This window comes from Camellia sinensis, chromosome 14 (genome assembly GCF_055761805.1).
Source record: "Camellia sinensis isolate YWXY chromosome 14, ASM5576180v1, whole genome shotgun sequence".
In the NCBI taxonomy this organism is placed as follows: Eukaryota; Viridiplantae; Streptophyta; class Magnoliopsida; order Ericales; family Theaceae; genus Camellia; species Camellia sinensis.
This window is the reverse complement of record NC_138974.1, coordinates 53,070,583-53,091,321: the sequence shown is the minus strand read 5'-3', so window position 1 is coordinate 53,091,321 and position 20,739 is coordinate 53,070,583. Positions and strand designations below refer to the sequence as shown.

The following is a 20,739-nucleotide window of genomic DNA, read 5'->3' as shown; positions in this document are numbered from 1 at the left end:
AATAAATTTCATTTCTATAAATTGAAACCTTCTTTCACTTTTATTTCACACAAATATTTACATTTAATTTTTCTTTTCTCCTCTCTTCTTTGAATTTAATTTCACAACAAACCTCTTAAATTATATTCTTTTTAGTTTTTTCATCCAATCACTATGGAAGGTTCATCAAAAACAAAGAGAGGAAAATCATTCACCGTTGAAGAAGATATGGCAATTTGTAAATCTTGGTGTCACATTTCGGAAGACCCAATTGTTGGCAATTCGCAATCGTATGCTCACTTTTGGGGAAGAATTTACGAAAATTTTTGCCTGCTTCAGAATGATCAGTCCAGAACACAAGTGTCTATTCAATCTCGATGGGGTATAATCATGAAATGTTCTAACAAATTTCGGGGATGTTTAACACAAGTCGAAAATCTTCACCCAAGTGGGATTTCTCAAGTTGATATAGTAAGTTTTTATTTTCAATTATTATGTTTAGTTTCTTATTCTGGTATCGTATAAAAATTACGTAATTAAATAATGTTTCAATATGAAAACATTTAATTTTTTGGAATATTAAATAATGTTTATTATTTATTATTCAATTATTATTTATTTTATTTAAATAATGTTTTGATTTTCAATTACATTTAATTTTTATCTTCAATTTTTTTTAAACAGATGCTTCAAGCAAAACTGTTATACCATCAAGATGAAAACAAACATTTCGCTTTTGAACATTGTTGGCCAATATTGCAAGACAATATCAGGTGGCAAGATGTAGCTCCCACGAATACGGTAAAGTCAAGGATGCATACAGTGTTTACCCCTAATTCAGCCCCTGATTCCCCTATGGAAAACTGCATTTCTCTTGAAGATGACACCAGTCCAAGTGTTGGTAACAATCCAACTGTCGGTGAAGGCAGTGTCTCTGCAAGGGGTAAAAGGCCGATGGGTAGGAAATCTGCAAAAGAATTATTTCGGAAAAATCAAGTCGCTCAAGCTGAAGTTCAAAAAATGAGCACACAACTGGACACATTTAACCAATACCTTGCTGAGAAGGAAAAGAAAAAAGATGAAAGAGAAGAAAAAAGGATTCAAGCACTGCAGGAGATGAAAGAACTTGAGATGAAAAAACATGACTTCGAGATCAGAAGACAAGAACATGAGATGAGAAAGGAAGAACACCAAATAATGACTACGGACATTTCTCATTTGGACCCTCAGATGAAAGCGTATTACACAATGCGAAAAAATGAGATTTTTGCCAAGTGGTCCTCAAATGTGAGCAGCCCAAATTTTTATTTCCCCCTACCTCCTGATGAATAATTACGGGATAATGTATTTTTGAAATTTGCAATATCATTTATATTTTGATGTAATTTTTTTTTTCAATTTTTAATTTTTTTTTTTTAATTTTTTATATTTGTCTAGTTGAGAATAATATAAATATATAATTTTTTTAACAAACAGATAAAAAAATGTCACAAAAGACAAAAAAATAAACAAAAATAAAATCACAAAAAACCTATATCCAAACAACACCTACAAAGTTGGAGGGAAAGTTGGTTGGGATTTGCCAAAAATAGCAAACAACCATTGGAGCACCATTGCTATAATTTGACAAAATAGCACTATTTATTGTCAAATTATAGCAATAGCAACCCCAATATAGCAACAACCATTGGAGATGCTCTTACAAATCATTTTTGTTTTGTATGAAACCTTAATTGGGTAGGTCTGCTTTGCATCCGCATGTCTTGAGTAAGCAAGAAAGCGTTCACAAATTTTGGAGTTTTGTGAAATAAACTTTAAGCACTTTTACAAACTCAAAACTTTTTACTAAAAAAATACTCATAAAATATAATCTGTAGTTGAAATTATTTTAAATGGAGGTTCTACCACTTAAGAATTAAATCTAAGCTATACATAAATTTTCTTTCATCATGCATTAAGCAAGTGATGATTCATAAAAAGAAGAGAATTGGTTAACCAACACTTAACTCGGTGGTTGGAATGTTTCTTCAAAATAATAATACTATATGCCTAAAAAATTAGTTAAAAATGTAAATTTATAGATCACATTTGAATTCGGAATAATAATTTGTGATAACATTAAATTTTGAGATATAAAACATTTTTATTAGGATTCACTTTTTAGAAAATTAATTAATTTTTTTTTCATGTTTTTTGTTTTTACTAAATTTTTAAAATATTTTAAGAATTTTTTTTTAAATTTTTAGATACACTTAACATAAATATACTTAAAAAATATAATATTTGTGAATTTTTATTAAAAAATTCACTAAATACCAAAAATACAAAAAAAGATAATTGAAAATTCAATAAATTTTCATATTATTATGTATTTATTGATTTTTTAAAATATATTTTTATAAATATTTTACTTTTTAGATACATCTAACTAAGGTACATCTAAAAAATAAAAAAATTATTTAAATTTTTTAAAATATTCACTAAAAAAAAAAACTCAACTTGCAGAAAATTGAAACCAAATAGTGAATAATTTTTGATTTTTTTTCAGAGTCCTAGAAAGTATTTTTCTTATACCACGTTTGGGGGATGAGTCACCATTGCAGAATGGCCGTTGTAGGAAACTATCCTCTCCCGCCAAACTCAAATCCAAGTCCAAGAACCAAACACTCCCAAGAAAGAAAACAAATCATCTATCTGTTGCAGAAATGCAAAAACATCAACCAAATCACTCCAATACACGCTCAAATCATCAGAAACGGCCACGAACAAGACCCCTTTATCGTTTTCGAGCTTCTTCGCGTTTCCTCTAATTGCAATTCCATCGATTACGCCTCCAAGGTTTTCCAGCAGATTCAGAACCCGAATGTCTATCTCTACACTGCTCTCATTGATGGGTTTGTAAAGTCTGGGTCTTACCTTGATGGGATTCGAGTATATTCTCAACTTCATGCCTGACAACTATGTTGTCAGTTCGGTTCTCAAGGCATGTGGGTCTCAATTGGGTTTGAAGGAGGGTAGAGAGATTCATGCACAGGCTTTGAAGCTTAGTTTGAGTTCAAGTCGTTCAGTGAGGATGAAACTTGTTGAACTCTATGGAAAATGCGGTGAATTTGAGGATGCGTGGCTGGTGTTTGATGAAATGCCTGAACGAGATATTGTTGCATTGACCGTTATGATATCATGTTATGTAGATCATGGATTGGTAGAGGAAGCTAGGAATATTTTTGATGGGGTTCAGACAAAAGACACTGTTTGTTGGACGGCTATGATTGATGGGTTTGTTAGGAATGGGGAAATGAATAAAGCTTTGGAATTGTTTAGGGATATGCAAAGGGAAGGGATGAGACCGAATGAAGTGACAATCGTTTGTGTTTTATCTGTGTGTTCGCAGTTGGGAGCGTTAGGGCTTGGACGGTGGGTTCATTCCTATGTGGGGAAATACGGGATTGAGCTCAATCATTTTGTTGGTTCTGCTTTGATCAACATGTATTCGAGATGTGGTAGTATTGATGAGGCAGAACGAATGTTTGAGGGGCTGAAAGAGAGAGATGTCACTACTTATAATTCCATGATTGCCGGGCTTGCCTTGAATGGAAAGAGCATTGAGGCTGTAGAGATGTTTCGACAAATGGTGAAGCACGGTATTAGGCCAACGAACATTACTTTCGTTGGTGTGTTGAATGCCTGTAGTCATGGGGGCATGGTAGAGTTGGGATTTCAAATCTTTGAAACTATGACTGAAAATTATAAGATTGAACCACAAATTGAGCACTATGGATGCATGGTCGATCTTCTTGGGCGCGTGGGTCGTCTTGAAGAGGCTTATAACTTCATTAGAAGCATGAAAACAGCACCAGACCACATTATATGGGGATCTTTGCTAAGTGCTTGTAAGATTCATGGAAACTCTGAACTAGGAGAACAGGCAGCTAAAGTTTTACTAGATTGTGGAGACGCTGATTCAGGTACATATGTTCTACTATCTAATGTCTATGCTTCATCTGGGAAGTGGGGGGAGGCAGCACAAGTGAGGGCGAAAATTAAGTTGGCCGGTATTCAAAAGGAACCAGGTTGTAGTTTGATTGAAGTGAAGAATGAGGTTCATGAGTTTCTATTGGGGGACATAAGACACCGTGAAAAGGAAGCGATCTACAAGAAGCTGGATGAGTTGAGTCAGTTACTGAGATTAGAAGGCTACTCTCCAGAAACAGATAGAGTTTTACAGGATATTGTGGATCATGAGAAAGAATGGGCTCTAGCTATACATAGTGAGAGGCTTGCAGTATGCTATGGGCTAATCTCAACTGAACCGTATACCACTATAAGGGTTGTGAAAAATCTGAGAGTATGCAATGATTGTCATTTGATGCTCAAGCTCGTTGCTAAGATTACTAGGAGAAAAATTGTTGTGAGAGATCGGAACAGGTTTCACCATTTTGAAAATGGGATTTGCTCTTGTGGAGAATATTGGTGAAAATAAAAACAAGAACACTGTATTCAACAGGTTTCACCATTTTGAAATTGTGATTTGCATACCATAGCAATGTGAAGCTGAGATGGTGGCATAGCTCTGGCAGTGGTAGGATTGGGTGGGGGAGAGGAAGGGGTGGACGATAGCTTTGGAGGGTAGGAGAGGAGTGGCCAGTGGGGGAAGAAGTTGGGAAAATAAAGAAAGAGAAGGGAGGATAGAGGGTTGGGATTGGGGCATTTTTAATGGATTCCTTCTCTTTGTAATTATTTTTTATTCTCCATATTTTTGTAATTTATTGAGAAGAAATGAACAAAGACTAACTTGAAGGGCTAGACCTCAGCCAACCATTACCAGAAATAAGAATTTTGATGATTTCTTTTGGAGATGGTTTGTGAATTTAGATCTGTTTAGGAAAATTCTGTTCAGACAATATGACATTGTCATTATTGTAAATAAACTCATCTTCAATGATTTTTTGTCAAGTATTATTTGTGGGCACATTATAATTTTATTTTATTTTATTTTTTTTTAAAGATGAAGAGTCACTAAGCCATACTAATGAATTCTGGAAAAAAAAAAAAAAAATTAAAATCAAATTTTTTTAAGTAAATGAAAAATGAAATAAGTAATTACAAATTTTACGAACATGTTAGTGGATCTACATTTCAACGCAAAAGTTGTGACTTGAGACATCTTTCATTCGCACACACTCATACCTTTATAAATTTGTTTGCTTTACTTCTCATTAATTTGTAATTTGCTGTTAAAAAATAAAATTATTTGTTTCTTGGATATCCTAATTTCATTTATAATTGCAAAATGATTTGTAAGACCTATAACACCGTCCAATCTAAACCAAATTTGGTAGACAATTTTTGAATTTGAAAATTATTATTTTTTATTTTGATGGAAAATTAGAAAATTATTCTTTGTGTTTGGTTTCAATTTTCTAAAAATTAAGTTTTATTTATTTTTTATTTTTTGTATTTTTTTGTTTTTAGTGAATATTTTTAAAATTTTAAGCATTTTTTTTTACTTTTTTAAATACACTAAACTTAGATGTATCTAAAAATTAAAATATTTTAAAAAATTAATAAATACACAAGAATACGAAAAATATACTAAATTTTCATATATTTTTTTTTGTATTTTTGATATTTAGTGAATTTTTAAGTATTTTTTTCACAAATATTATATTTTTAAATGCATTTATATTAGATGTATCTAAATTATTTAAATATTAAAAAAATTCAATAAAAATAAAAAATAAAAAATTTTAACTTAAAAAAAAATAAATTCAGAAAATTCAAACCAATCAGCTTGTTTGGTTCTGGTTTTTAGTATACAATTTTCAAAAAATTTTACTTTTTTGTTTTCCGTATTTTAATGTTTTCAATGAATTTTTAAAAATATTTTAAGCAATTTTTTTAAATTTTTTTTAGACACACCTAATATAAATACACTTAAAAAGTATAATATTTATAAAATATATTAAATATCAAAAAATACAAAAAAATACGAAAATTCAGTAAATATTTTATATTTTTCTGTATTTATTGATTTTTTAATATTTTTTCATAAATATTTTATTATTTAGATACATCTAAGTAAAGTATATCTAAAACAGTAAAAAAATTATTTAAAATTTAAAAAATATTTATTAAAAATAAAAAAATTAAGTTTCAAAAAACTTAATTTAAAAATTAAAATCAAAAGTTCTTTGGATCATAAATTAACCTGAAGTAAATTATATTATATTGGGTCTTGAAAGTGGTAGCAGTGTGTGTGGTAGGTAAGGTGAGGTAGTAACAAAGAACGGAGTCGCCTCTGTGGCTGCGAAGCTAACCACCCCAAGTAATCTCTCTCTCTCTGTCTCTCATTCTATTATGCTACCTTGAAACCACACGATCGTTTCTAATGGAAAAAGTAAACTATTAATATATTAAAATTTCAAAAGAACAACGGATGCAAACTCAGAAAAACCCTAGAACTCACAGAGTTCCTTGGCCTTTTTTCCTCTACTTTTTACTTTAGAGCTGTATATAAAGCTTCGATTCATTCACTATTTATGAGCACAAGGAATCTATCCAGAGAGTAGTGTCAGAATCTTGCAGATGATTCTGGTTTCAATCACTCTGGGAAGCTCGAATTGATTAAAAATGACAATTTTTTTTCTTTCTTTCTGAATTCTGTTGTGTGTGTGTGTGTGTGTGTGTGTGTTGTATGCACATTTTTGAATCATTAGGATTGGTCTGTTAAGATTATTGAAGGAGTGTTTTCACTGATTTTTTTTTTGCCCCAATTGAAATAATCGTGATGGGTCTAGGCAGAGAAGGTAATTAGGTAGTCAATTCATACATAGGAAAGTTTTTATGTGAACCGAATGTGTAAATTATTCCATTTCTATTTTATTCTTGGTTTCTTCTTATGTGAGGTTGTTCTTTCTTTCTGGAATCTATGGATTATTAAGTGAAGATTGGTTAGCTTATAAGACCACCTAAAAAAACAACTGGGTTTTGCCCAGTGGCGACTACCCGTGTACGTCACTACTAGTATTGAGACTTAGGCTTTGTTTGGGATGTTGGTTATTTTAATAGGTTATGTTAATTTTTGACTATTTTAGTATGTTAAAATTTTTATGTTTGGAAAGATGATTGAATACTTTTGTAGTTGGATGTGATGTTTGTAAGAGAAAATATAAAATGATTATGGATTTGATGTGATATTTTAATTTATTATATTTTTATGGATTTTAGCAAAAAAAAAGAGCCAAAAATCCACTTGCCAAACAGGGCCTAGAAGGCCACGAGTTTGACTCCCCCGTTCCTCCCTCCCTCAATGTACCCTGAAAAACAAGCTGGAGAGACCGTCTAGGTTCAAACTATGCCTGAGCCATTAAGGATGAAAAGCATAAATTTTTCACAAAGAGCCTTGTATAGTATGATTTATAATACTAGCTAGAGAAATTCAGTATAGTAACTTTTTCAAGATCAATGATGGAAAAATTATCATTTTGACGTTTGGTTGGCGGTGTAGCTTGGTTACCCAGTTTCCTGATCTATCACACTCTCCAACCTTATTAGTATTATTAGTGTACAGTCATTTATATTATATAATATGTAATGTTTCCTGCTTTCGGTGCCTAACTTAGCATCCTATGCTATCATCTCCTCTCTATAAAGAGAGTGTTCATCTTCTTGTAATAACACACAGAAATATACAGAGTTATTCATTTTGCTCTCTCTCCCTCTCTTTATCAATTTATCTTACATGGTATCAGAGCTAGATTAACAACTTAATAGTTCCGCTTCACCGGCGGGCGACAGCCTCGCCTTGGCCGCCCGCCGGACCTCTATACATACCTTCACTCCGCTGCTACAAATTTTTCTTCTTGATCTTGATCTTATTGTTGCTGCTAGTTCAAGCTCTCAGCCTTGAACCTCAAACACATGTATCCCAATATCTGCTCCTTCAGATGGTGTCTTTCCTGGACTTGCATCTGCATCACAGCAGAATTTTAACCAGTCCTTGGCACAAGTCCCGTCAATTGGGCAGCAGCAAATATCACCGCCACAGAAGCCACTTCAATCGCCACAAGACTTGCCATCTTCCCTGCAGCTACACCCTCAGACTCCATCGTCTTACTCGCAGACGCAGCCTTCACAGGCATCACTCCAACAACTTGGTCAGCTGCAAATGCGAAGACCAAGCTTTTACAATGGCTGCCAACGAAGACCAAGCTTTTCCAGACCTCAAGTGGTTGGAGCAATCTCCTCCAAGCCGATCTACTTTTTTGTCGTCGTGAGAGTAGTCTCCGTTGGTGGCAGTGCCATTCTCCTCGCCGTTTTCAGATTTTCTGTTGTTGATGCTGGATCTCTCCATTCTAGGATTCTCCTCCGTGAATGGTGTGGCTGCTGGGTGCCACAATTGTGTGGATCTGTGTGTCTAGATCGGCCATATAGAGAGAGAGAGAGCCAAAATTCATCCATCGTGTGTCTGGGTCTCCCTCTCTGTTTTGAGTCTGCCGTGTGTGTGTGTTCTCTATCGTGTGTTGTGTGTTTGCTAGGTGTGTTGAGTATATGTGTGTGGGTCTCTTTGTGCCATGTGTCGCCCCAGATTTAGAGCTTCAAAGGGGTGATCTTCCATGCGAAAGAGAGAGAAGAGAGGGACGACTTTTGTGTCTTCATGCCCATGTGTGCTGCTATGTAATGGTGTCAATGGTGATGTATCAGTGTGTGAGAGGGGTCTGCCAGTGTCTGTGTGTGCCGTGCCTGGTGTGTGATGGCAGCGGTGGTGTGGGATGTGTGCGCGTGCCGTGTGTATGAGTGTGTCAGGCTTTTCCTTCTTTTTTTTTTTTTTTTTTTTTCACCAACCCCACTCAACTTTTTTTTTTTTTTTTTTAATATATCTATCTATGCATCTGTTTATTCTAATATATTCCCACAGCAACTGAGTTCCTCCACCGCCTTTGCACACCTATACCCCATTTTTTATTTTTTATTTTTAAACCAATCTCCATCTAACCTTCTTTTATTTTATTTTCTCTTTTTTTAAAAAAAAAAAAAAAAAAACACTCTGTGATCCATCATTCCTTTTCCTTTCTTTTTCTTTTAATATTGCCCACCCACTCTTCTTTTCTTTAAACACCAAACCACTCTTATTTTTTTTTTTATTCTATTCTCCCCACACACCCAGCTCCCAACACACCCAGCCTCCTCTACTTTTTCCTTTGTTTTCTTTTCTATATATATGTTTATATATTATCCTACCCCACCAGACCTCAGAAACCACCTCTGATTTTTCTTATCTTTATTTTATTTCCTTCTCCACAAAACCCAACCAACCACACAAAAAAAAAAAAAAAAAAATAAATAAATAAATAAAAAAAATACAAACAAATACAAAAAAAAAAAAACAAAAAAAAAAAACACACAAAACCCTTTCTATCATTTTTTTTTTTTTTTTTAACATCTTCACTCTGTGTTGAGCTGTTTTACTCCACTTTATCAATCCATTTGTTTCAACCTCCAATAGGTTTCTATATTCCAACCTATTTGAGTTTGAGGGGGGGTATTCTACATATCTCATGGTGAGCATGGTTACATACTATGCGAACCACCAAAGCTGGTGAGCATGGTTATACACCATGGGAACCACCCAAGCCACCCCATGGCGCACTCCTTAAGTCGTCACCTTGGTGCACCACCAAATTCTTATACATCGGTCCGGCATGACCCCATAAACTGTCCCGACATTGATTCCGGTCAGCTTTTACATCGGTCCGGCATGACCCCGTAAACTGTCACAACATTGTCTTTTACAACGGTCCGTCGTGACCCCGTAAACTGTCCCAACATTGATCCAGACATTATCTGCTAGAACGGTCTGACACAACCATACAGTGTCTTCACCAACGGTTCGACACGACCATACAGTGTCTCCTATCCTATTTTATTTTCTTGTTTTGTTACTCTTTCCAAACTCAAGTTGGTTTGTGTCTATCCTCCTTGAGTTTGAGGGGGGCTATTAGTATTATTAGTGTACAGTCATTTATATTATATAATATGTAATGTTTCCTGCTTTCGGTGCCTAACTTAGCATCCTATGCTATCATCTCCTCTCTATAAAGAGAGTGTTCATCTTCTTGTAATAACACACAGAAATATACAGAGTTATTCATTTTGCTCTCTCTCCCTCTCTTTATCAATTTATCTTACAACCTTTTGAAGGTCGTAGGAGCTGTGGTTAAATTGATGGCATCAGATATTCGATTTGATTCCGTTCAAAAAAAGAAAAAAGAAAAAGATATTCATTTGATTAACTGAAAATGGCATTCCAGTCTGATACTCATTCTCACAAAATACATAAAGAATGGAAAGTAATTTTGCAATGAAGTGGAATTTATTTTATTTTGCTTTTGATATTTTTGTACTAAATGAAGTTTTAGAAGAAAAGTAAAAAGATGGTTTTTTTAAACATGTAAATCTGGTAGGAAATCTCTATTGAATGTGGCCACCGGAGGGGAGAAATTAGTCTCTATGCGTTATATTATATAGATAGTCAATCAGATCACTCAGTTTCTTTATATAATTTTTCATTATGGAGAAAATTTATATATATTATGTAAAGATCAAGAACCCGTTCTATATGGAGGGACAACATAATTATGATGTCATCTTATGGGGTTTTTATGGTGCATCACTTATGCTTTCCTTAAGGAGGAAAAGAAGTTTAAATGCTTCAGCCTATTTATGTTTATTGATGCCTATATGAATTTGAGTTTTACATAATTTTAAATTTTGCTCTTATATTGGATTTGGACATTGACTGGATTCACATTTTTTTAGCAGTGAATTTCTCAACATGTATGGGTGAGCATTACAAAATGATTGCAGAGCCTGGAATGCCTGATGCAGATATGGACAACAAGATGATGGAAAGTTCAGTTGGAAGGGAGATTTGTGTGTCAGAGGGTGGAGAAATGTTCAATTTATATGATGAAAGAGATTTGATTGTTCATGAAATAGATGGTAATGTGGAACCATGTATTGGAATGGAGTTTGAGTCCGAAGAGGCTGCCATGGCGTGCTATGATGCATATGCAAAGCGTGTTGGTTTCGTCATCCGTGTCGGTAATTGCCATCGTTCAAGCCGTGATGGGTCAGTTATCAGCCGTAGGTTTCTTTGTAACAAAGAAGGTTTTCGTGTAAATAATAAGAAAGTAAAGAGGCTCGAAGTTAGGAAGCCAAGGGAGATAACTAGGGAAGGATGCAAGGCAATGATAATGGTGAGGAAAGAGAAGTCTGGGAAATGGATAGTCGCCAAACTTGAAACAGAGCATAGTCACCCATTGGGGATTCCTGCTGGAAAGGGTCGTCGTGGTACAATTCAGGCCAGGCCACAGGTTAGTTGAGATAGGCATTAGCATGATGATTTCTCTTTTTTGTGATAGGCATTAGCATGATGACTTCTCTTTTGTTTCACAAGCATTCACATTAATTTCTCTATCTTTACTGTTTCGTTCTCTTTATAATAATGTTGGGTCTAGTTTTCTCAGATTGTCTTCTTCTCTCAAAATTTTTATTTTATTATTATTATTTTTTTTATAGTGCCTTTTACTTTTTTTCTAAGACATGACATCCTCTTTTAGCCATTGCAACAATATGTGTAACTTCCACCAATTGTTCTCCATTTCCCATATGCGCACTCCTGTCTTCTTGATGACTTCATAAATGGCTCACATTTCTGGCCTAACATTCAAGTGAACATAGTAAATGACACCACCTGGACAAACTTTATATCATGCCGCTTCCTCTAGACATGCTAGGATTACCCCTACATAAATTTTCTAGTTTGTTTCAATTATCTGGCCTGTGGTGACTCGGTGGTTTCAGCATGACATACAATTGATGCAAACACATTTTTTATGACAAAAAAAAAGATCGTTATCCAGTTGGTGGAATACTTGGAGGGATGGATTAGGTACAGACTTGATCATGTTATTGTTTGCATTCTCATCCTTTACAAAGTTTTGATCACTGCACCAATGCAACATGCAGAGAAATAAATTAATAAAACAAAAATCAAGGCTTAATGTTTTGATCCTGTCAAGAGAAACATGAGAACATCAGGGCAGATAGAAAATAGGTTTATCAATGAGAGACTAAGTTCTATAAAATAGCTTCCTCTTTGGCCCTTCCACATATATCTTATGTATAAAACATGTGACGATGCCAAGTTCTGTTGTAACTTGTTCTATATCCCCTCACTTTGCTCCTTTCTTCCTTGTCAATGCTTGTGCTTCTCTTAGATATTCTCTTAATTTCAAATGACAAGAAAATCCACTATGACTCTCATGCAGCTCTCTCATGTTTATGAAGCACACAAAATGCGATGGATCTGCTCCGTTTAAATGGGATATTGCACTTATTTCTTGTTTTCTGACTGTTGACTAGAGACTCAGAATTAGTTTTTAGTTTCATGAAACTAGAGACTAGTTTATTTTTCGGTTTGTATACTAAGGCTAAGTTTGGGAAGTCCCAAATAAGTCAAAAAGTTATTCAAAAAGTTAAAAAGTTAACACTATTCACCAAAAGTCAACAATTACGGCTGCACAACTCCCAATTTAAATTTTCCTCTACAAACCAATTTTTACAATTTTTTATTACACATTTTTCCATAAAAAATCAAAAAGTTAACCCAAACATCTATATTTTCAATCTCAATTTTTTAGTCCAAAAAGACAAAAAGTGCACTTATTTAGTCTTCCCAAACTTGGCCTAAAAATGATAGGAAGTCTTTTAAATTTAATCAGCCAATAATCAGGTTTTGTTTATTGTTTGTTCTCACTCTTTTGGATGCTGTTAGGCATACATTGTCTTCTGAGTGAAAGAGTTACTGAAAGCTTCCCCATATTTGTATTGTGTTTGAAGTAAACTGATACTCTTTATGGAAAGAGATTCTTTAAGTAGTTCACAGTAGCATTTGTATACAAAGCAAACAACTTTAAAATGAAAAAAAATTAAGTTTGGCTAGATGCTCCTATTCCTCTTGATTTTTCTGTTATCGAATGGACCTTTTGATGTTGTGTTCTGGGTATGCTTTTGAAACAACTGGCTACAGTTGCCAACGACTCCACTTCTCTAAATCTTCTGTTTTACCCATAAAACAGTTTTAACGTGTATTCCTTTCTCTGTGCAGGATGAAAAGGATAAGAAAATTCGGGAGTTATCAACGCAGCTTCAACGTGCAAACCAACAATTGGCAGAATGTCAAAAGCAACTGGACATGGTTTTGAAAGATATAGAACAACACACCAGCCACCTTACAAAAAGTATCCAAGAAATAGTTGCAAATGTAAAAGAAGTTGAAGATGAGGAAGAAGACCAGTTATAGAAAAGTTAGTGTATTATTGAACAACGGTGTTTAGAGGGTATTGTGGCATATAGGTCTCAGGAAAGATTTGATGCAATGGGCAAGCTCCTTAAAAGGCTTGATGACATTTTAAGAGCTGCATCAGTTGTTGTATAGGTTGGTTTTGGTTTGTTGTCCAAGTTCAATTAAACTCTGTTTGGATCGCCAATTTATAAATCAAAAGAGGAGCTATAAATTATTTTAAATTTTAAATAATTTTTAATATATTTATTTATTTTGCGAGCATATAACATTCACATTGCCGAGACAGCTAAAGTCAAAAAAGTGTTTGGCAAGTCTTTACGTTAGACAATGATATTCTCTCTCTTGTTAAAAAACACGCGCACATATTTCTGAATCTTTTCCCCTACTTCCCAATTCCTCAATCCAGTATGTTCCGAAAAAGCAACCTCCTCAAACAAATGTAAAGCAAAGCAAACACTCACTTTCCCTTCCTCTTCAGGGAAAACCAACCTAAACCCTCCAAGCAACACCAACAACAACATCCCACAATCATCACTCTCTCTCACAGACCCAAGAATCAATCATGGATGAGTAATCTCTCTCTCTCTCTCTCTCTCTCTCTCTCTCTAGTGATTTGATTTGATTTGTAAATAATTAACAATTTGAACTCAATTTCTCTCCTCTCTCTTTCAGATCCGAATCATACCCAAAAGAATACTACGATCAACAAACCAGACGAACCAACTCAAACCCATACTCATCTTCCTCCACAACCAGCGTCCACGTCACAGCCCTAGACGGCCTCGTAAACGTGAACTCACTCTTCACAATCGCTGTCTTCGTAGGCCTCTCTCTCACCACCCCAAACCAACACAGCCTCGAAAACCCCTCTGCCTGCGACGCCGGCGTCGCCGCCGCCAAGAAGCTTCTAGTCTTCGAAGTTGTCTCCTTCAGCTTCTTCCTCTTCTCCTCCTTAGTCGCTCAGGGCCTCAAGCTCGCAATCAATCTCTTGAACAGCAAAGATGTCGATGAGGCATTTCGGGCTCACATTAATTTCAAGGTTCTCAGATTCGGAATGTTGGCTTCAGCGATTGGATCGGTGATGGGGTGCTTGTTCTTGATGCTTTCGATGGTGAATGTGATTGAGATCCGGTTGGGGACTCTCTCTTGCGGCAGCAAATCGACGGTTCATGCTGTCGCGGCGTTGATTATACTGGTGACCTCTGCACTTATTGTTTATATATCTACTGCTGTTTATGCGTTTTTGCATTGATTGTGCAAATTCTGAGCTCTGCCTGTGTGTTACTTAATTATAAGATATGACTATGAGATTGAAGTAGTTTATGAGATTGGTTGAATTATGTTGATTTGGTGAAATTGATGGTCTGATTCCTGTAAAAAAAAAAAAAAAGATTTTTGGGGCTAATTATGATGATATGGTTAAGTATTTACTGTTGAAAGTTATGTTCATTTTGATTTTTTAATTTAAAATTAGCTCATTTTGATTATTGAGCTAACAGAATTAAGTTGAGACTTGTCTAATTTTGGATGCAAGTCGTGCTTAGTTTCGTTGGAATTCACCGTATCAATGTGAGTAGTTTAGTTTTAAGGTACTGGGTTACTAGTTTGAATTCTTTTTTCTAGTATATGGGGGGAATATATTAGCTTAATCTGCATGTATTGGTAACTCAAAACTCAATTGGTTTGAAATCTGTTCTTTGTATTATTAGTTGAAATGTGCAGCATGGTTGAGAGGGTTAACGTCATTGAGGATAACTCAACCTTGTTCGGTCAGCAACACACATTCATAACGTTAAACTAATTGTTTTCATAATGGCCGCTAGAATATCTACTCTTCAGAGCAACCAAGTCCTAGTGCTTTCCAGAAACGTATAGTGGGAGTGGTAGCTTTTGAGTTTGCCACTCCAGGACTGTGTTAAGTTTTGATATAAGTTTCCTCAAACAATCTAGTACTGCTATTTTACATTGATTTGGTTGAACAGATTACAGAATACGCCTGAAAGAGCTGCTAGTTTTTTTTTTTTTTTTTAATTTTAATTTTATTATATAAATAAGAATATAACTTTAGTCAAATTACTATCCTAAAATAATGATCATCTAGTTTCTTTTGGAGAAATTTTACCAGCCTGTTCCTTAAAATCTTAGGTAGCTGAACTATTTTGAACTTTTAATCTCATTTAGATATTTAGCTCTTATATTAAAATTTATTGCATTCTTGTGAAGAGCTTAGGAAATCTTTTGGATAATGATTGCTTAGTAGAGGGATCTTCTTTCCTGAATACACTATTCGATACTAACAAATGGCAGCTACATTTGGTACGTGATTTAGCTACCTAACCTAGTTAACATTTGTTATGTTCATGGGACAGTATGAGTCTGAATTTTAGAGGTCATGGGAATATGGGGGAGGGGGAAATTGATCAACGAATAGGCATACGTCGTATACATTAGCTGAATTTTTTGAGAATTTGGTTGGAATTGGCCTGTAGATGCATAACCTGTCTGGCTCGGCTGAAGTTGATAAATCAATGTTGGAATATAAAATAGTGGTGTTTGTATGGATGCATATGAAGTGAAGTGGATTTTAGGGTTCAAATTCACAAGTACTTGGAAGCATTGGTTAATGAAGTTGGAGTGGGATACTTTTTTTTTTTTTGGAGGAAGTTGGAGTGGGAGACTTGAGTTGGTGGAAGAATGGATAGGTTTGAGATAGGTACAGTACAGGTATCGGAGATATATTGTATTGGGGCCTTTGTACTGTTAGAATCATTCTTGGGATGGATTTGAGATAACTTTTTTTTTTTTTTGGGGGATAAGATTTGAGATAACTTCCATCACCATAGTATTTCAAATCACCCAATTTAAGCCTCCTATTAGATCTTGTTGAAATCTAAATGTAAGCTAATAACTTAAATATGATAAACTCAACTCCATTGATTTCAAAACCTTGTCGTGTTAGATGTGACCTTGTGTTTGGGATATGCAACATTTTTAATGGAATCCTTGATCAGTGTGCTCCCTCTTTTCATGGAATCTATCTTTGCTTGTAGTGCTAATATTTGCCTAGGTTTTCCTATGATATAGACTATCCACTTTTCAACTTACTGATCTCATCTGGCTAGACCTCTAGATGAGGATGTCCTGTCATTCAATTTCTTTTATTTACAGTATATATATATATATATATATATTTGGGAGCAAAAACTACACTAGTGCAAAACACATGCATATGCAAGTACTTGGAAGCATTGGTTAATGAAATTGGAGTGGGAGACTTTTTTTCTGAGGAAGTTGGAGTGGGAGACTTGAGTTGGTGGAAGAATGGATAGGTCTGAGATAGGTACAGGCATCGGAGATATATTGTATTAGGGCCTCTGTGCTGTTAGAAGCATTCTTCTGATGGATTTGAGAGAAACCTTTTTTTTTGGGGATAAGATTTGAGATAACTTCCATCACCATAGTATGTCAAATCACCCAAATTAAGCCTCCTATTACATGTTGAAATATAAATATAAGCTAATAACACTACTAAAAAAAGTACTTTTGTGACTGCTACAAGCCATTGCAAATAATAAAAAAACAGTCGCAAAATACCTTTTACGACGGCCCATGCAACGGCAAATAGGGGTCGCGAATGTTGGGGTGACAAATACTTTTTGCGAACGCAAAATAACAGTCGCAAACTATTTGCGACTGCCTAATCAACTTATGGCGACTAATGTTTTGCCGTCACAAAAAAATAAAAAAAATACCTACAATGTATTAGTGACCATCTTGTTACCGTCACAAAAAAAAAAAAAAAAACCTACAATGTTTTAGCAACCTATATTCTCATATATATATATATATATATATATTCAAATATTATATACAAAAAATGGAAAGTGATATTTGCAAAAATTCTAATACTCATGTATTATTTTCCATTACTTCCCTCAACAAAATTATCTTTCTTCAAAAAAATAAAAATAAAATGTGCATACAAAATATAAACTTCTATACATGCAAAACAAATATCCATCAATTAACCATCCTTAAAAAGTATTTATACAAAATACTAATAGATTCAAGTACTCAAAAAAAAAAAAAAAAAAAAAAAATTCTCAATTTAGCTCTCAATATCACCCACCTAATTATATCAACTACTTTCTCAACACTACCTGCAAAAATATACATCAATATATTAGTTGACTAACTTGGATGTCAAAACAAAATGGATACAAAGAGCACATTAATTGACTAACTTGGATGCCTAAACCTTTTCCAGCAGGGCTACAAAAAGATTTAGAATTGTTCTTAGAATCAATACTAGTTTGAAAAGAGTTAATCATTTAATCATCTCACTGAAATATCACAGAAAAAATCAAATTGTCACTGCATTTAAGCTTTCGAATATCCTATTGGTACAAGTAACAATACAACTGAAATTTGGACTATTCAAGCTAACACCCAATGGTTAATTATTGAATTCTAATTCATGGAAAAACACTACACAACTTTCCAAGCGGACAGTCAATAACTAAACAAATAAAATTTTGTTTGAACGAGTGCCTACAACTAACGAGTAATTTCCAGGGCATATTTGTCCACAGAGAAGCTAATTTTATTGTTAAGTTTGTATCCTCTTTTATTATCTGACATATTAGGTTCCCTTCCTATCGTAAAATAGTTCCTTGTATGAACCTATTTTTTTTTTTTTTACTTCAATGTGATTTCCTTTCTAATTCAACAAAAAAAGAAGAAAAAAGAAAAGAAAAGAAGCAGCTATCATCATGATGATCAACCATCAATTAAAAAAGATTTTTTATCAGAGCATACCAAGCTGATTAGGCAACATCTGATAGTCTTTCCTAATGGAAACTTTATATATTGACATAGACTCTATTAGTAGAATTCAAATCTGACCTTCAAGAATTGAAATTTTCAGAACAACCATGTACTATAATCAAAAATAGGCAAATAGAGATGATTGAAACTCGTCAAACAGCATACAATATTGAATTCAAGCTACTCTTAAGTACAAAAAGAGAATAGAAACCAACTTTTTTCACGAAGGTAAAAATTAAAAAGAAAAGTAATATCCAAAAGAACCAGAGATATAGAAATTCAAAGTTTCCATTAAGTTCTTGAAGATAGGTAGCTGAAGAGAACGATGCACTTACGGGAGTAAAAAGAGCCTCAGGAGACTGGAATCGTTCAGTGCCAACTTTGATGACCCTTCCATTTGGCAACTGATTAAATCAACTTTGCTTAATAAATTAACAAAAAATACGTACAAATTTTAATACGAAAAAGTATAACCTATGTCACAATCACAGTCACACCATGCCCAAAAGGAAAGTAAGTTGAACAATTCCTAGAAGATTCTATATAATTACACAGATAGATAAGAGAATAAACTTACAGTATAATTCTTAACAAGGATGGTAGTCTCAAGTCCCAATTGATATTCCCTTTTGTAATCATAACGGCAGGAAAACAAATCTAATAAATTGTAATGAAACAAATCCCCAAAAAGCATACCAAACTATAATGTTATTTCTTTACCTTAAGTAGCAAAGGTTCTCTTTGATATCCCTAACAGTCTCAAAGTCAGTGGTGCTATTCTTAAAGTGCTTAAGTAGCAAAAGCTTTAAGGCAAAAGCCATTAACCCAATCTCTTTTGGGTAGTCACAAAGCTATTCTTAAAGTGCTTCATACCAATTGGGGCCATGGTTAAAATAATTCTTAGGAAAACAAGAGGTTAATATCATCATGTCCATATTCAATACCACTTTACATGGAACAACATAAAAAATTTGAAAATATTCACCAAAAACTTGTTTCTCTTCTTACTCTGAAGCCACAAACTGCCAGAAAAAGTGAACTTCCCCAAATGTGAAGGGTTGAAACCCAATCAATATGTGAATGAAAACTAAAAATATCCTAAAAGGTGAGCATAATAGAGAATGAATTGAGAATCACCCACCATCTAGCAGCTTACCTTGCAGAATATACATTAGTTTGAAATGGGTTTAAGATACTCCACCACCAAAAACCTTCAAGGGCCGCTGAACACGAAAATATCAACTTGGAGGGAACAGCCAGACTCCGCATCTGAGATCTTTCCTCCCTTAAGACGTTATTTCCAAATTTTCAGCTCAGATTGGACAAAATATACCCAACCAAAAGAATTAAAACTTGGTATTGCCTTCAATGATCAAATTAAGTTTTGAACTGTCAGAAGACGAAAAAGAAATAATCCGAAACATACAAAATAGTTGTAGCTTCTAAACTCTACATTAGATGACTACATGATGTCCCAATAAAAGATCACTAATCTTCACCAAGAAATATAAAATACTATTTAAAACATAAGAATAGAAATTACCCAATGTTCCCAATATCACTTGCAATCACTTCCAAAAATAGCCCTAAAGCAGTTCATCCTTTCTAAGTGCTCAACAACCAAGAGATAAATTGAGATGCAGAATATCATGTGAAAGCACTAATGTTTAGAAGATAATTAAGGAAACATTAGTAGGCTAGTAATTTTATTTAATTTGATGGAAAAGAAGATAATTCTATAGTGTCTTTGAAAATCTAGACCTGTCACTAATTAAGCAGAAATACAACTCTTAGATAAGTTTTGTACAAATTTCAAACCACAACCAGATTGTAAGATTTACTAGTAAAATTTGTACAAGACTAAAGTTAGAATGGTGCGAATAGGGAATTTTACAAAGCCTTCATGGCATGTCTTGACAGTTTTCTTCCCTTGTAGAGTAAATTGAAATCCTAAACTTATCAGTCCACTACAAAAAATTAAGGTTTTAGAGACAAAAATTTAAGGACAAAATTATTTTTTAGGGACCAAATATTTTTGTTGCGAAAAGTGCCGTTATTATAGTTTTAGCAACACATTAGTATGAATTATTATCTTTTTAGGACCAAATTTTTGTCTCAAAAGATAAACCATTTTGAAACTAAATTATTTTGTCCCTAAAAATCTATTTATTAGTGACATTTTTAAAATTTTGTCGCTAAAAGCCTTGTTTTGGACTTTTTGATCTCAGATATACACTCCCTTAGGGAACCATAAGCTTCACTGGGTTTTGCATCATCTCCCTAAGTTGGGAATTGGAACCCAGCATATTGCTCTGCTGGGGATTGAGACCAAGAATCTAACAATTGAAACGCATTAGGGAATAAGAAACTTCACATTCAAATACAAAGCAAATTGCATAACAAAGAAAATTACTACCTGATTCATGTACTGAGGGTTGGAGAGGAGAACTTGCATCATCTGTGATACAGCTGGATTTTGCATAAACTGACTTAATGAAGCAGTATCCTGCATGGAATCAAACATCTCTGGGAGACCAAGACCACCAAGGCCACCAACTGCCGGC

General features: G+C 34.1%; 3 protein-coding genes and 1 long non-coding RNA gene across 6 annotated transcripts; 3 read left to right on the top strand and 1 right to left on the bottom strand.

Annotated features, from left to right (window-relative positions):
• The first annotated feature begins 34 nt into the window (after positions 1-34).
• LOC114287986 (uncharacterized) lies at positions 35-1,374 on the top strand. Its single transcript, XM_082906381.1, has 2 exons — positions 35-450; positions 664-1,374. The coding sequence occupies exons 1-2, from the start codon at positions 154-156 to the stop codon at positions 1,309-1,311; spliced, it is 945 nt and encodes a 314-aa protein (XP_082762507.1). The 5' UTR covers positions 35-153; the 3' UTR covers positions 1,312-1,374.
• A 1,146-nt stretch (positions 1,375-2,520) lies between these two features.
• Positions 2,521-4,833, top strand: LOC114293340 (putative pentatricopeptide repeat-containing protein At5g59200, chloroplastic). Its single transcript, XM_028237378.2, is given in 2 exon segments — positions 2,521-2,915; positions 2,917-4,833. Coding segments are annotated over 2 exon segments (1,887 nt in total). The 5' UTR covers positions 2,521-2,565; the 3' UTR covers positions 4,454-4,833.
• A 1,361-nt stretch (positions 4,834-6,194) lies between these two features.
• Positions 6,195-14,787, top strand: LOC114316690 (protein FAR1-RELATED SEQUENCE 5). 3 transcript variants are annotated; one of them, XM_082906380.1, is made up of 4 exons: positions 6,204-6,304; positions 10,798-11,354; positions 13,151-13,918; positions 14,021-14,787. In XM_082906380.1, the coding sequence occupies exons 3-4, from the start codon at positions 13,911-13,913 to the stop codon at positions 14,598-14,600; spliced, it is 588 nt and encodes a 195-aa protein (XP_082762506.1). In that variant the 5' UTR covers positions 6,204-6,304; positions 10,798-11,354; positions 13,151-13,910; the 3' UTR covers positions 14,601-14,787. The 3 variants fall into 3 exon arrangements, with proteins under 3 accessions (XP_028119173.2, XP_082762506.1, XP_028119174.2); XM_028263372.2 differs by lacking the exon at positions 14,021-14,787 and having other exon boundaries at positions 6,195-6,304; positions 10,801-11,354; positions 13,151-13,569; XM_028263373.2 differs by lacking the exon at positions 14,021-14,787 and having other exon boundaries at positions 13,151-13,569.
• On the bottom strand, positions 6,414-10,804 carry LOC145807708 (uncharacterized). The gene is made up of 2 exons (XR_014351010.1): positions 10,171-10,804; positions 6,414-7,525 (listed from the first exon to the last, which is right to left on the bottom strand). It is a non-coding gene; the product is annotated as an uncharacterized LOC145807708 (long non-coding RNA).
• Positions 14,788-20,739: the final 5,952 nt, after the last annotated feature.